The 12257-nt window shown below is 38.1% G+C and overlaps 1 protein-coding gene across 5 annotated transcripts in view; it reads right to left on the bottom strand.

Annotated features, from left to right (window-relative positions):
* The window catches only part of PDE5A (phosphodiesterase 5A), a 461491-nt gene that overhangs the window by 48511 nt on the left and 400723 nt on the right, over window positions 1–12257 (bottom strand). For all 5 annotated transcript variants that reach the window (XM_073571847.1, XM_073571848.1, XM_073571845.1 and 2 more), the window contains 3 exons: window positions 9544–9644; window positions 9186–9263; window positions 5110–5173 (listed from right to left, as the gene is read on the bottom strand). In XM_073571847.1, coding sequence (XP_073427948.1) covers window positions 5110–5173; window positions 9186–9263; window positions 9544–9644 — 243 coding nt within the window. The remainder of the gene's footprint in view (window positions 1–5109; window positions 5174–9185; window positions 9264–9543; window positions 9645–12257) is intronic.

Raw genomic sequence — 12257 nt, 5'->3', positions numbered from 1 at the left:
CAGGTGGAGTCGAATTTAACCGTAGGCTCCACTCCTGGTGGTGCCCTTCTGGACATTCCTTTAAGGTTCAGCTTTGCAACCATACTGCCCATGTAAAACAAACACTTTGCCTTCATGAACGCTGTTTGGAGGGTCATGACTCGTGGGAATAACGCCGCCCAATCAGTTAACCTGCTAGAGAGATCCTTCGTTGCTCCCAAGCATGACATCACACTCCCTAGGAAGAAGGTAATGCCACTGTGGCGACCGTACTCCTGGGGGCGACACAAGTGCACTGATGCCCAGCCACTGCTCGATGAATCTGCTGGTACATTGACCCAGACCACTACATTCCCTCGCACGCTACACGACCTGAATCTGACCCTGATGAAACTCAGGTTACCCTTCCCATATACAGTTCCATCTTACACGGTGACAAAGAGGAAGCTGCAGATGAAAGTGCAGGTTCGGCCCACCCGCCATCAGACACACCACCGTACTATCAGGGGCCCTGTGCCAGTGCCGTCGCCAACGAGTGGGCCCCCCCTGCTTGCCCAGGATCACAGCACTTGCAAAGTTGAAATACTGTGCAGTGAGATGGAAGATGGGGACGACGAGGAGTCCAGACAAGTACAGGGATTCCCTAGCGAGGAGACTTATTTGATTGTTTTCAATGTTGGGACAGCAATTTTTGGGGAGCACTATACTCTGGAGAATGATAGATGGGGCCCACCATACACTGGAACATTCCAAAGGTGGACATCAGACACTGGAGCAGCATTTACAGGGCCCATTATACACTAGAGCATTAGAAATGGGGCCCATTATGTTTGGAGCATTATTTGGGCCCATAAGACAGTGGAGCTTCATCCATGGGGACCAACATATACTGTAGCATTATGTGGAGCTCATCATATACTGTTTCAAACATTATATGGGACCAATGATTCTGTATGGAGAAATAGATGGGCCTCGTCATGAGATGTAAAAAGTGAGGTATTTTTCATTGTACTATACCGCTATTTCTCTGCCGTATTGGAGCATGATGAGTTGTGGTATGTGCTAAAGGGGCGCTCTTTCGCCCAGGGCACATGAAAACCTGCAGCCAGCCCTCCCCCCCACAGTCTGTAGACAAATAACCCCCATTTTTCAGTGCGTAACTTGTATTATGAAGTTAATTAAGGTTGACAAGCTTAAGTAAGAAGAATTGATGCTTTTGGCATTCAAATGGGCACTGTTGGTGTGTTTCCTGTCCTCCTCTCACTGCCGACTTTTATTCCCCATTGACTTACATTGGGTTTCGTGTTTCGGGACGACCCCGACTTTTCCCTATAATCGGACGATCTTGCTCGACCCGACTTTTGGAAAAGTCGGGTTTCACGAAACGAAACGCGACCCTAAAAAACCAAAAGTCGCTCAACTCTAGTGGTAATGTCTGGATCCAAAATTAGAAAAATGTTGTCTCTGTCCAAATATATATAGACCTAACTGTATATATGTATTATCACACAATGCCTTTATGTTTTTGGACAGTTGGTTTTTGCAGAAAGGGGGGAATGCGTTGGGGACTCCGGTAGCGTGCACTTTTGCAAATTTGTTTTTAGGAATGTTTGAGGAAAAATACATATATTCCATGGATAATCGCTTCTTAAAACATATTAAATTGTATATTAGGTATGTTGATGACGTATTCATGGTGTGGGATGGGACACAGGACACCTTTGATCACTTTGATGAGCATTTTAACCGCTCCAACACCATGAATATGTCCTTCCTGTCTAAGTTTGGAGGATCAGCATTAGAGTTTCTAGATGTGTACAATGAAATAAAATAATCAGACCATTTGTACTACAGTTCATCAAAAACCGTCCTCCACAAATTCCATGATGCATTTCAAGAGTTTGCACCCATTTTATACTAAACAATCTTTGCCTTATAGCCAATTCCTTAGATTAAAGAGAATCAATAACACTGATGAAGGATTCTTAAAACAATCAGCTGATCTACATGAAAGATTTAAACAGAGAGGGTATCCTGACACACTTTTGAGTTCAGCATTAGAAAGAACTAAAAATGAACCTTTAGGTGCGATTAGACATAAGGATAGGGCTAAAATCGAAAACGATAAAAGATTTGTGCTTTGTTTTCAATTTGGCCCCTTGGACATCTTCATCCGCTCTACTATCAGAAGAAACTGGCACATATTAGAGCGTGACAGAGAGTTAACGGATATGGTTTCCCGAGGTCCTTTGATTTTGTGTAGACGCAGTACCAGTTTATGACAAATCTTGGTGTATAATCGCATTAGAAAAAAATCCAATAATTGCTTAGGGTCAGGAGCCCCAAAAGGTAACCATAAATGTGGCCAGTGTTCCTTCTGTAGGTATCATATTACAGGTCGCAATTTGCAGATCGGAGCTATTTCTCATTATGTTTCTGACTTTATCTCTTGTAAGACAGAATATTTTGTGTATGTAATTTTTTGCCAGTGTAGGTTATTTTACATCGGCAAATCAATACGTCCATTATATATTAGATTTAGGGAACATTTTAAGTCCACAGGGGAGATCCCAATGTATTGTCATTTGCAGGTATAGAAAGAATTGTTTTACCCCTGCAAGGGGGAGATTTTCATAAGTTACTCCTCAGAAAAAAAGCTAGCTGGATTATGCACACTGGTGCATTGAAATCCACCGGCTTCAACGACAGAATTGATATGTCTATATTCCTATAATTCTGTCTTAACTTGTTAATATTGTTTTTAATAAGAAAAGGTATTCTTTTCTTTTTATCATTGCACTTGATTAATGTATGTATGTCTTATCATGTTAGGTTGGGGGATTTGGCTGGGGGAGGAGCATACCTGTGAGCAGGTACTTCAGTCCTGCGTAATTTCCTCTGACCTGTGACCCGTAGAAGCGCAATAGCAAAAAGGTCTCTCTCTCTCTCTTTCCTTTTCCAGACATCGGTTCCTTTAAATTTCATGTACTTATCGGCTGAAGCGGATCCATCCAAGAAACGGATCCGGTGGCATCCGTTTGTTGCAAAACAGAAACTGATCCGTTTCTTCACACTTTTGGAGTTTGCAACTGATGTCAAACAACTGAAGTGTGAAACAGGCCTAAAATGACGTGTGCAGTTTTTTTACAATGCTATTTTAACATGAGATCTAACATAGAGAGAACTGCTGTATGCAAAAACTCATGTTAAAATTGCATTGCATACGGATTGCATACACATTTCATACGCATGTCATATGGATGTTTCATGGAAAAATCGCATGGAAATCGCATTACACTCCCATAGAACTCGTCCGTTTTTTTTGTCTGGAAATCAGACCGTCATTTTTCTCGCAAATGGGTATGAGCCCTAAGAGTACTATCTGTATTTGTCATGGATAGCACTCATACCTATGATAGCCTATGGGGCTGTTCACATGTCAGATTATTTCCACAGACTGAGCAGTCCATGCCAAATTGTGCAGACTTGCCCGATATTGATCCACGTGTTGGATCAATATCTGCAATGAAAGTCAGGGAAAAAGATCTACCTGGATTTAGATGCCATCTGTGTGCGGTCTGTTTTTCAATAACAGGCTTTATTCACATATCAGCATTTTTTGTCAGTATTTAGTCAGTATTTGTATGCCAAAACCACAAGTGTGGTCAAAACACAGAACAGGTGTCAATCTTTCAATGATAGTGTTTTAGAATACAAAATATTGACCAGATGTAAATACTTATGTCTCCAAAAAAAAATTGAGAAAGGTATGATACTTTTATTGGCTAACCAGAGAAATTATATTTGCAAACAAGCTTTTAGGGCTCAGAAGGCCCCTTCATCAGGCTTTTCTTACAAGTGAATTACTGAGAAGAGATGGCAACATTTAAAAAGGAATTATACCAGGACATGAGGTGATGCTAGCTAGAGATAGGCCAAGGAAATCAAATTAAGGTTTTTGTTACACATAAAGATGAGGACCAAGATGTATGTCCCTGCATTGCACCTTGTACACTGTATCATGTACACTACATTGGAGGATGTACATGAAAAAGAGTCCATGATCTTATAGTCCTGATTTGTGTTGGGTATGGGGACTTTATCTGTTGGTGATATGTGGGTGCAGGTCTTGCATTTCTTACTGTTACAGGGGACTGTGCCTGTCTCTGATGGTGATGTGAGGGCACTTCTGACAAGGATATTCCTTAGATTGGGAGGACTATAAGATCATGGACTCTTTTTCATGTACATCCTCCAATGTAGTGTACATGATACAGTGTACAAGGTGCAATGCAGGGACATACATCAGGGAAACTAAGCAAAAACTACAAACAAGGATGAATCTGCATAGACATACGATAAAAAATGAGCTGGACACACCTGTAGGAATACACTTCTCTAGACCTGGGCACAGCTTGGCAGATCTAAAAGTCCTAATATTGAAAGGTCATTTTAATAGTGACAGAGAAAGAAAAATTTGGGAGTTCAAATTTATAAATATGTTTCAATCTCTAACAATAGGACTGAATTTGACACCTGGATTCATGACTCATTACATGGACACAGTTCACACCTCCACAAGAAGGTCTTCAGATCTCTAATAGAACACTTGGTCCTCATCTGCATGTGTAACAAAAACATTAATTTGATTTCCTTGGCCTGTCTCTAGCTAACATCATCTCATGTCCTGTTATAATTCCTATTTAATGTTTAAAAAGCTTGCTTGCAAATATAATTTCTCTGGTTAGCCAATAAAGGTATCACACCTTGAATTCTTTTCTCAATTTTTTTTTTTGAGACATAAGTATTTACATCTATTTTTCTGGCTAACATGGTACCACAATATTTTGTATATTGTACATCGTAAAAATATTGACCAAACACTGACCTGTGAATAAGGCCATATAGATAGGAGAACTGGACAAACATTTTTTCCCTCTTTCTTATCAGTGAAAAAAAACTGATGAAACCCTGACCAAACTCTGATGACATTCTGATGAAAATTAGATGAAACTGGACTCTTTTTTCATGCACATAAAAATATAAAAGACGTTTGAATGAGGCCTCACTGATGTTAGTCATAATTAACAAAAAATAACATGCAGGAATTTTGCTGCAAATGATACAGACCCGCTGTTGAACTGGCCAGGGCTTTGTTATTGCAGACAGATCACAGGCAGTCATTAACATAGCTCTGCAGAAGAGACAAGCATATTATTTAGGATCAAGTATTAAAGGGTTGTTCTATTAAGCCATAAATTGGAATTATCCTAAGGAGAAAAATAATCAATTCAAATAAATCAAATATTAATTTTATTGGGATGTTACAGTGAACCTGACACCCTGCCCCAAACAGTGTGCTCCAGCAATCCTGGCCAGCTTCACAGCAGCGCTTACAAATTCTGTTGGAAAGAGCTTGTAAGCACTGTGTATCGCCACGACTAATAGGCTTGTAACCAGCAGTAAGCAATACGCTGAAAAATCTGTCCGCTTTAGACATTGTAGAGGACATTTAATAACAAGTAAATTGCATCTTTTCTTTTTTTATAAGCACTTGGCAATTTTGTCCATAAAAGAACACATGTGAATAACTATTTAAAGCTGGTTTCCAGGTGATTTACAATACATAGTGTATGATTTTGCTCAAGACGTGACCTTCCAATGTTACATATTGTATAGACTTTTCACCAGGCAGGGCAGATTAATGAGATTTAGGATGTACAGCATAGGTTCCAACCATCCCGGATTTAGTAGGACTGTCTCGATTTGAGGGCTCAATTCTGCCCCATCAAGGCTTCGTCCCAGCTTCTTATACCTCTCTTAGACTTCTTCATTGCTCCTTAGCTCTTCCTCCTCGGGGGCGGGGCCAGATCTCTGGTCAGTGCATAAATTAAGCGATTTACTTCTTGTCTTGTGATCTTCTCTCCCTGAGACTCGAGTGTACTGACAATCTCATGTAGCAGCCCTAGCAATGAGCCACAGCCCACAATGATGTAGAATTTGGTAATCTTGAGCTATGTTGCAGTGAACCCAGAAGCAGATTATACTATTATACATAAAGATACATTGTATAGACTTTAGCAGTGTATTTCTATGCATTTGTATTCTACTGGTGAAGAAAAAATGTCATATTTGTTTTTCTATAATACTACTAAAAAAAATGAAAATCAATGACCAAAAAGTAAATTTTCTCTTTTTTTGCGGGTCTCCCCTGTAATTGAACCAACAACCTCTATAATTGCAGGCGGGAGCTAAAGCTATTCACCTGTATTGCAGCCACTAAGCTCACTGGCAGATTATATTGAGACAAAGAGATGCATTGTATTTTTATGCCTCTGTATACTAGAGGGAGAATAAAAGAAAGATTTATTTCTTCCTATAAAATTACTAAAAAAAGAATGAAAAACAATAACAAATGTCATTTTTACTGCGTTTTAAAAAAATTAAACATCACAAATTCACATGGACATATTTGGTGTCCTTGTAATCATGACGACCCACACGACACAGCAATCACATTATTTACGAGAATCGATAAATGGCGGAAAAAACGGTGTGATTGATATTTTTTTCTCTATTAAACCCATAAAAAATGTAGTAAAAATGTAACACTCTGGTAGTGTTCACACATAGCGTAAATGCTACTTTATTGTGCTGCGTATTTTCTGTACAGCGCAATAATCTTCTCTAAATATGGCGTATTTGCCATGTTTCTTTTACGCGTGGTCCCCCATATTTATTGCGTTTTTTGATGCAGATGTGAATCCGCGATATAAATGCTTTTTTAATACTACAGAAAAGCTTTGATTGTGCACTTAAAAATGTAACAAGTCTATAGAGAAAAAAAAACACCCAAACCTCACAGTTCAGCAGCTTCTTTAGATGCACAGAGGGCGGAAATTTCATGAAATCACATCCACTCTGCTTGGACATTTAGACCATGTTCACAAATAGCCTAAATGCTGTGTATCTTCTGCTGCTTTTTTTTGCACAGAAATTGTGCTGCATTTAACTGCCCAAGCAAAATCGATGTGATTTCATGAAAACTGCGCCTCCTGTGTGTCTAAAGAGGCTTCTGAACTCTGCAGTTTTGGTGTTTCTTTTCTCTCTTGTCATGTCTTTTGACATTAAGAACGCAGCTTCACATCTACACATAAAACCCATCAAATAAGAGGGAAAAAGTTTTAAAAAAGTAGCACAAATGTAATTACCAGAGAAGATTGTTATTGTGTAGTTTGGTGCAGACACCTGCAGAAAACAAAAAACACAGTATTTATGCAAAGTGTGAACATGGCCTAAAAGACAATTAAAAGCCAGATATCATATAGTGAACCTACGTAAAGATCTGGACGCTATGACTATGAATGTATAAACAAAAAATAAATCCACAGGTCTGAACTAGAGTTGAGCAGTTGACACCAGGAGGTAATTCGCGGCCTCCCGTCCAGCTGCCAGGTACCAGTGATCTGGACGCTGGACCAGAGAGACATGAATCGATCCGCTCATCTCTAGTCTCAACCGTCCCGCATACAGCAGACAGACTTGGATTTGGGTCCAGAGGCAAATTCTTCTTGATCTCAGGGCAAAATTTTCTTACTGCTCAGGGCAAATTCTTCCTACTACACTGGCAAATTTTTCTTGCTCTCCTGGCAAATTCTTCCTGCTCACCGGAAAAATTCTTTTTACTCACTAGGCAAATTCTTGTCACGCCCAAGGAAAATTGGGGGATACGGACATTGGCGTATTAGTACGTCCGATGTCAGTAAGGGATTAAATAGTGTGATAACAACTGGGCTATTATACTATGTGGAGATTAATGAGGGTCTATCATACTATCTCGGTACTACTGAAGGGCTATCATACTGTGGAAGCCTTAAATCATAAGTGGTAATCAGGATGCTTATATCAATGTATAGGGTATTTTAAAGTACAAAGACTCATACTTAAAACATGCAATACCATCACAGAGACATCGGATTACTACAAATTTCTTATGCAGCAGTACGACTTTACACGTGCAGCCAATGTTATTAAGAACTATCTTCAGTGTAAAGGTTATTGAATGATGATAAGTATCTGCCAGTAAGAACTATCTTCAGTGGAAAGATGAATAAAGAGTCCTGGAAGTGATCATATGGCCCTCACATAGCCCTGATCTAATATCAAGTCTTTCTGAGTTTATATGAAGAGAAAAAAGGATGATATGTACAAGCCTACATCGACAGAAGATCTGTGGTTAGTTAGTCAAGATGTTTGGAACAACCTCCCTGCCAAGTTCTGCAATTCTATCTAGAAATAAAATATGCTTTCTTGTTGTTTTGAAGGAAAATGGGTGGTCAGATCAAATATTTATTTCATTTAGATTTCTCTTTCATACACTCACTTTTGCATTTTCTTAATAATTAAAAATAAACTATCAACATGTCTATTTTTTAACGCATTCTTAGCAGCATTATTTTTGCATCTGCCTAAAACTTTTGAACATTACTGTATGTTATATTCTTTATACAAAAATTCATGTTTATATTATGCATAAACAAACACATATGGATTCACATAATTGGTTATTTACACTATTGAAAGGCCGGGATTATATATTCATTTCACTATGAAACATCTGTTTGTCCCAATTTTTGTTGCTTAAAAATGTATACAGTAACCCTGTCTGCCAGTACAAAAGGAAATGGGATGTGGAAATATTAACAAAGTTATACTTCATAAGATAAACACATAATAAAACCGTGGTTCCAAAGCTATAAATTAGCCTGGTCATTAAGGGATCACATTTTCGTGTAGCACACTAAGCCCAGGTTCACACTTTCGACTTTCACGATCAAAGGTGTCGGTCTCCTGAACCAAACTCAACAGCCTCATATATGCCTATGAGGTTGTTAGATAGGGTTTGGGTTGATAATGTACATTTCAAACGGTTAATGTATAAATATGGAGGTCACATGGATGTATAAATGCACAAACATAGGATACACATAGAATATGGATGACAATATGGATGAAAATCGTCTGAGTTTTCTGGAAGAAAATCAGGCAATTTTTCCTACACACCTTTAGGGTCAAAAGATCTGCAGCTGGTCCAGGCATGGTAGCCCACACTTGGATCCAGAATGTCAGATTTGTGAGAGTAGCATTATTCACTAGACTTCAGCTTTTAGTCAAATTAGAAAACAGCTCCTGAGGAAAATACTTACAAAAACAATTCTTTTTGTGCTGAATGGTCCCACCTAAAATTCCTATTTTTAACTAGGTCAAAAAAATCTCCTCTTCTCCTGTAACGATAGAAAAGAGTCTCATTTTCATACCTTTAAATATTAATCTACAGCCAAGCCTGTTATTATACAAGCAGGGCAAGTGCCTCCAGTAACACCATGGTGGATACCTATATGAAACTTGAAGCTGAAGTCTGTAAGACAGATTGCTTATGACGCACACAAGTACTAGGCACTGCCAAGGGAAATATCTTAGCCATTCCTTTTTTGGTCAGTTAGAGAACTGAATATGAATAAATCAAATATGCAAGACAATCCTTGGATGATCATTTGGACTTACTTTATATAAAGAGCCAAATCTGTAGCAAGGATAGCCTGCTTTATCATCTTCAGTGCAGACTTGTAGTCCTGAACAGAAAGACCGCTTAGAAGCTGATTACCCTGAGAAAAAAAAAGAATGACATCCAAACTTTACTCTTTAAATCATAGCTCGATTCACCAGACTCCATGCTTACTACATAGATACACCAACGTTAAGGTCAGATCAAAACATTTTTACACTTTAATAACTTGCAGTTATCTCTACAGGATATGCAGTAAATGCGCTGATCAGAAGATACTCAGCTTTATATGTGAAATATAAAACGTGCCATCACCAAAATATTATTTTAAAATGTATTTTCTTGCTCAACGCCTTAAAAAGAAACTGTCACCTTAAAAATGAAGCCTAATATGCTGGCAATATAATATAGACCAGGACTATAGACAGCTCTGGCAAAAATTAAGAGACCAACATATCAAATCCCTGTCATGGGTAGCCCAATCTCCAGACCTGAACCCCATTGAAAACCTCTGGAATGTAATCAAGAGGAAGATGGATAGTCACAAGCCATCAAAGAAGAACTGCTTACATTTTTGCACCAAAAGCAGTGTGAAAGACTGGTGGAAAGCATGCCAAGATGCATGAAAGCTGTGATTAAAAATCATGGTTATTCCACAAAATATTGATTTCTGAACTCTTCCTGAGTTAAAACATTAGTATTGTTGTTTCTAAATGATTATGCACTTGTTTTCTTTGCGTTATTTGAGATCTGAAAGCACTTTTTTTTTTATTTTGACCATTTCTCCTTTTCAGAAAAAAACCTAAATTTATTGCTTTGAAATTCAGAGACATGTCAGAAGTTTGTAGACTAAAAGAACAATTTACATTTTACTCAAAAATATACCTATAAAGAGAAAAATCAGACAAACTGAACTTTTGGAAGTGATCTCTTCATTTTTGCCAGAGCCGTAGGTATAAAGGTTCAGTATAACTCATTTTTTTCATATAAATCTCTCGTCTTCTGAGCTTTGTTTTCTTTTAAGGCTGGGTTCTCATATAGACTAGATATAAAAATCCTACACACCCTTGTTAAAATGCTGTTTTTTTGTCATGTATAAAAAACACTCAAAAGAATCGTTTCAGAACTTTTTACGCCTTGATGTTACCCATAATCTGTACAACTCAATTGAAAAACAAAATGAAATATCTTGAGATGGAAAAATAAAAATAAAGAACTAATATAATGTCCATACAGAATCTCAACTATTTGATATGCATATCCTTAATGTAACAGTTTGTTGAAGCGAAGTTAGATCAAGAAAGCTTATTAAGTGGGGGTTGAAATCAAACACACAAACCCAAAGAAGTTTATAGACCCTTAAAATATAACGTTTAATTATAGAGTTAAAACAAATGACCTCACAAGTCCATGTATTGTCAGATACATATACACAAAAATAAAAACAAGCAGCAAAAGATAAGCGCTGTGAGGGTCTTATTGAGGGAGAGGTTAAATCATTATGTGTTATGGACTGAATGGCCCTAGAAGTTCCCTAATGTGTTCCCTACCTATCAGTGCAGGCTGGCACAATAAGTTTCCATGATATGGCGTCCTCACTCATCGGTGGCTCTCCCTTCTGACCCTAGTACACCCCTAACATAAAGTGAATTAGAGGTGTAAACCCACATACCACCCCAATAACATATCCAACATTTGTGGCAATTTAAATGCTTTAAGTGATCAAGACTGCGTTCCACTAAAAAGAGATGAACGGCATCCTATCACATAGCCAATGCATGAGGTGTATGTAGCAATATGAAAAAATATAGAGGGGAACTATAAGAATTTTAGATCACTTATTGCCACCCCTTCCTCGATTCATAGGACAGTCACTTTGTATGTGGTATAGTTACCCATCTTTTTGACATTTGTTTTAACTTTAGAATTAAAAGTTATATTTTAGGAGCCTTTAAGCTTCTCTGGGTTTCTGAGTTTGTTGAAGCTCCCTTTGAATTTATGCCACCATTTATAAATTCACCATTCACCATTTTGGGCAGGAGTCTTATCAGCATGGCACATCTAAAATTGACAATCTTTATCAACTCTTCTCCTGTGTATAGTCATCTACAGGTCAACCCACAGTTTTTCTATTATATTCAGGTCTGATCTTTTGCTGGGCCATTCGAAAACCTTGAAATTTTTCTGGTGAAGCCATTCTTTTGTTGATTTGGAGGTATGCTTAGGGTGTCATTGTCTTTGTGAAATGTTCAATTTCTCTTCATCTTTTTAGCAAAACTGACTTATACTTGGAACTATTCGTAAATTCCTCCACATCCATCTGCCAAATAAACAACACAAAGCCTACTAATGCTTCCACCATGCTTCACTCTGGTATAGGTTTTCTTTTGGTGATGTACAGTGTATGTTTTGCACCAAACACACTTTTTAAATTATGGCCAAAAAGTTCAACTTTGGTCTCATTAAACCATAACGCATTTTTAACATGCTTTTGGAGACTCGATTTAAGTTTTGCCAAAACCTAGCAAGGCTTGGATGTTGTTGTTTGTAAGGAAAAGCTCCTGTCTTGGAACCCTACCCCGAAAACCAGACATATGAAAAATATGTGAAATTGTTGTCACATATAGTACACAAGTACTTGACAGACATTCTTGCAGCTCCTTTAACGTTGCTGTAGGCCTCTTGGCAACTTCAGTGTAAATTTTTTTCTCAT

This window comes from Dendrobates tinctorius, unplaced genomic scaffold (genome assembly GCF_039654945.1).
Source record: "Dendrobates tinctorius isolate UK_male_01 unplaced genomic scaffold, ASM3965494v1 ptg000030l, whole genome shotgun sequence".
NCBI classification, from domain to species: domain Eukaryota; kingdom Metazoa; phylum Chordata; class Amphibia; order Anura; family Dendrobatidae; genus Dendrobates; species Dendrobates tinctorius.
The sequence above is the reverse complement of the archived record's forward strand: the minus strand, read 5'-3'. Positions and strand labels throughout refer to the sequence as shown.